This window comes from Austrofundulus limnaeus, unplaced genomic scaffold, assembly GCF_001266775.1.
Source record: "Austrofundulus limnaeus strain Quisiro unplaced genomic scaffold, Austrofundulus_limnaeus-1.0 Scaffold60, whole genome shotgun sequence".
NCBI lineage: Eukaryota > Metazoa > Chordata > Actinopteri > Cyprinodontiformes > Rivulidae > Austrofundulus > Austrofundulus limnaeus.
In genome coordinates, this window is record NW_013952462.1 from 1,116,167 (window position 1) to 1,120,388 (window position 4,222).

The 4,222-nt window shown below is 38.8% G+C and overlaps 1 protein-coding gene across 1 annotated transcript in view; it reads left to right on the plus strand.

The window, feature by feature from the left end:
* LOC106518381 (limbin) overlaps positions 1-4,222 on the plus strand; it is a 17,852-nt gene that overhangs the window by 9,397 nt on the left and 4,233 nt on the right. Inside the window, exons 16-21 of the mRNA XM_014009650.1 lie at positions 48-222; positions 1,791-1,934; positions 2,167-2,394; positions 2,530-2,756; positions 2,835-2,922; positions 3,047-3,222. Of these exons, the coding sequence (XP_013865104.1) occupies positions 48-222; positions 1,791-1,934; positions 2,167-2,394; positions 2,530-2,756; positions 2,835-2,922; positions 3,047-3,222 (1,038 nt within the window). The remainder of the gene's footprint in view (positions 1-47; positions 223-1,790; positions 1,935-2,166; positions 2,395-2,529; positions 2,757-2,834; positions 2,923-3,046; positions 3,223-4,222) is intronic.

The following is a 4,222-nucleotide window of genomic DNA, read 5'->3' on the forward strand; positions in this document are numbered from 1 at the left end:
TGAAATAAAGTTTTGACACTGATAATGCATGTTTCTTGCTGTTTCAGGTGTTTGTGTTCGTCCCAGCTGACTCTGTCTGAAGACGACAGGCTGAGGATGAAGCTGGAGTTTCAGAAGTGTCTGTCTGTCATCGACCGCTGTCTCGTTCTGCCTCACGCCATCTCCAGAACCAAGCTCTGTCTCGCCTTGGCAGCATGGAGGAAGGAACGTGAAGATCAGATGGTGATTACAGAAATTGGTTTATATTCGCCTAAAGACTTACTGACCTGCTGTAATACCCATGGTCTTTTTCATTATACTGTGGTGGCACCTGTGTGCTACGAATAACCATCTTTTAAGCTGAAAGATTTTTGGGGAATACTGTGGAGGACCACAGAGTTAGCATATTAGCGCGTTACTATAGCATTAACGCAGCCAAAGCTTAACGCGGTTATTTATTTCTTTTATATCTATGTCACTGGGCTGGCTATGAAGACACACACAAACCCAGTGGTCATGGCGAAGAGGCGGGATCTTGATTACGGTTGGTTTTGGTGGCCTATTTAATATAAAATAGCACCTAAAAAAATGCTCTAAACATCTTGGAATCATAGTTAAATTTTGTGCAGAATAATGAGATTAAATCAAGAAATTTAGAGTTTTTATTGTCGTTCCAAATGAGTAGTAAATGAGGAATGAACGATAGATACTGAGGTCCCAGTTGTCAGCAAAAAAAGGCAAAAAAGAGAAAAAACTATAATAATCAAGAAGAAAAAAGAAAAACAGACAAAACAAGAACAATAAAAAAGTAATAAAAAAATATGCAATGAAATAATCAATCATTAACATATAAACTAAAGCGCCAATGATTCCACAAACTGGAGAAGAATCTCACTGAGCTTTGAACAGGGTTGGTCAAAGTCTGAATGATGCTGTTTGCAGAGTCTGTTAATCTACACATACATCTGTGCATAATGTTTTGAAGCACAACAGCACAGATTGGTACACTGACATTCACAAACATCTGACTGGCACTACACCATCGGGGCACCCTAAGCAGCATCCTCATGCRATCATAATAAGCGACCTGAAGTTTATTCATACTGCTTTTCTTGTAACGCCGCCACAGGTGGGCTGTATACATTGGAGTACAGTATGCTTTAAAAAGTGCAATTTTGACAGGTGTTGAACACATGGAGAACTTCCGAAGGAGAATATTAGCTTGTACATATTGAGTACAACGCTGCCTGTAAATGTCTCTATCATCAGACAGGTCAGCGGTGATGAAATGTCCCAAATATTTGACCTCATCCGTGACCTGGAGGATGCTGCCAGACAGAGTGAAGTCAGGAAAAGATAATTTAGTGTCTTCTTTGCTCTTAACAATCATYATGTTGCTCTTTTTTGCATTGTATTTAATGTCATGCTGTAACCCATACTGAGAGCAAACTTTTAACAGTTGCTGCAGACCAGCACTATATGGACAGAATATCACAAGATCGTAGGATTTATTATATCTATTTTCTTTTAGTGTTGACATTTTTTACGTAGTGTAATAAATGTTCTGTGCTTTTAAAATTCTGCTTATGAAACAAAAAGCTGCTTTTTGATGCTGTCCTAAATTGACAGGAAGTAGAAAACTGTTGCCTCCACACTGCTATCTAGCTCCAAGTGTGCAGCTGCTGGACGACTGCTTTATTATTCAGAAATAATAAAAGGCTCCACAGGGTGGCTTCATTCCTAATCACATCCTAACCCTGCACACAGACTCCTCTCTCAGCCATTCTTGTGGATTTTGTGGTTTATTTCAGGCCAATATGCAATCCAAGGGGAAAACCGCCGAGGCCAGAAAGAAAACAGACCCATCTGATGTGGTGTTTTTCCAGAACAGGCTTCAGGACAAGATTCAACTGTTTGAGAAGGAGAAGGAGATGGAGAGCGGTGTTATGGATAAGGTGGAGCTGTTTTCTTTTTTTTCACCCCCCCCCCCCCCACACACACACACACACACATATTTTTATGGTATTCTTTCCAAGGTGTATCAAACAAATCAACAACACTCCTACAAAAGCATCCAGCTGATCAGCAGTTTCCATTTTTGTGTTTATGTTTACTGTTAAAAGTATAAAGGTTTTGATTATTAGTTTGTAATAAATGATTAAAAGTAATTATTTTTAATGTTGGCAGGTGAAGGAGGAGATGCAGAGGGAGAGAGAAGATTATCTGCATTCTCAAGCAGACAGCCTGGCCATGCAGATGGCTACCATCAGCTACCAGAAAGCTGAGAGATGGATCAAAGTTTTGGAGACTTGCAGAGCCGTGGTCACCCTGCAAAGCCTGTTAATTCAACAACTTGGGGACACAAAAAGCCCGGAAATCCAAAAAATGTCTCASATTATACACAGGCACTTCACGGTAGGCTACCATCCTGCCTTGGAATGTTTTATTAAATTTAAACCCAGATTTTTTTTATGACATGATCTTCCTCACTAAATTAAACAGGGAAATTTGTTAGCTTATGTTAGAACTTGATTTTGATTTCTGCCTAAGAGCCTAGAAGAAGCAGAGCAGCAGCTTCAAGTAGAGATGAGCGAGTTGGACGGCCAGACGTCTCAGCTTGGAGCCGCATCAACCAGAACCCACCAGGACTGCTCTGAAGGAGAGGAGAAGAGCGAGGGAGAGGACGTGTTTCGGCTGCAGGTTGATCGCAGGATGGCAGCCATCTTACACGAGGCACTTCACAAGCGTGAGCAGGTCGTCACACTCACGTTAGAAAGGTGACTCGTCTCATCCAAGTTTTTAAACGAGTAATGACGACTTTCTTATGATTTGACTAAAACTATTGCATTTCTCAGATTTCAAGAAATGACTGCCAACAATCAAGCCCAGGATCATTTAAAGGATGAAATGGAGCTGAAGAGACTTTATTCAAACTGTGACCAGGTCTCTTTTTATTTCAAGTGTTTGTTTTAGTCATATACATAACACAATCCAAGTAACAGAAGCATGGCTTCAATGTTGTAAAGTGAGTTTTTTTACTGAAGGCCGCTCCTCATCTTCATCTCAGGGTCTGGGGTTTGTGTCTCAGCTGGTGAAGCAAAGTCGTGTCTCTGATAATGTCGTTATGGAGACACTGCGTCTCCTGCTTCCAACTCTGGCTGAATGTGAACTTCTGTCCATCACTGAAGCCCTCTGCTGCGAGCAGCTTCCTGTTTCAGCCTCTGCAGAGCAAGAGCACTCAGAGTAAGAACTACTTTTCATTTACTGGCAAGCAGTATTGAAGTATTGCACTATTGTTTTTTTATTGCATGTTATATCCATTTTCTGGTGGACCACTTTAGGAAAACTTGTTTAATTTATGGCAAATCTGACTCACATGCAGCTGTTGTTAAGCCATTTTTGGCAAGCTGATTAATCAACTTTGAGGCATTTCTTCAATATTTTCTTTTCTTTATTTCTTTTCTTCCTTTTAAGTCTTTATCAGCCCAAAAAACTAAAACCTTTTGCATACCAAGTCCTAATTTGTTGTTCAGTCTTTTAGCTTGTTCTGAACTGAAKTCAAGGTTGAATTACTTACTTATATGAACACTAATGTCAAAAATTCTGTTTGTCATTAAAATTTCTGTGATTTTATGGATGCGTGGATGAATGGCATCAGAAGAACAGGGTTTAAAAATAGAAATTAGGGGTCTTTTTAAATACAATTTTCCAAAATTACCTGCAATAAACCAGGTCTGTACATCCCAACAAAACACCTAATCAGATTGAATACATCTAGATAACATATTTTGCTGATAAAATTCATTTTGTTCATGATGCAAGGTAAGAATTGTCTCTTTTTGCCATTTTTCATTCCCTATGAATAAGTGAAAACACCTCTAAGTCATCCTTATTGCTTGATACCATGTTTTGTTTCCTTTATTGAATATAAATAGATTAATAACATACATCTGACTCAATGAGAAAGCTGTCTACCTGTTGTCATTTATCACAAGACAGAAAAAGATATGACTACAGAAAATCTAAACCTGTACAAAGTTCTTAAGGCACAAAAAATGACGGTCTTGACAAGATAAGACCCCAAAACTAATGTCACTGCAAATAAAGGTGATTGTTAGGTAGTTTCTCTAGAAAAAAATACATGTAATTTCTTTGTTTTTTGGTGTTGTTTAAAATAATGTCCTATTTTTATTGTCTTTTTCCATAGTTTATGTTCACCTGTTAGAACAGTGCTGTGCAGTGT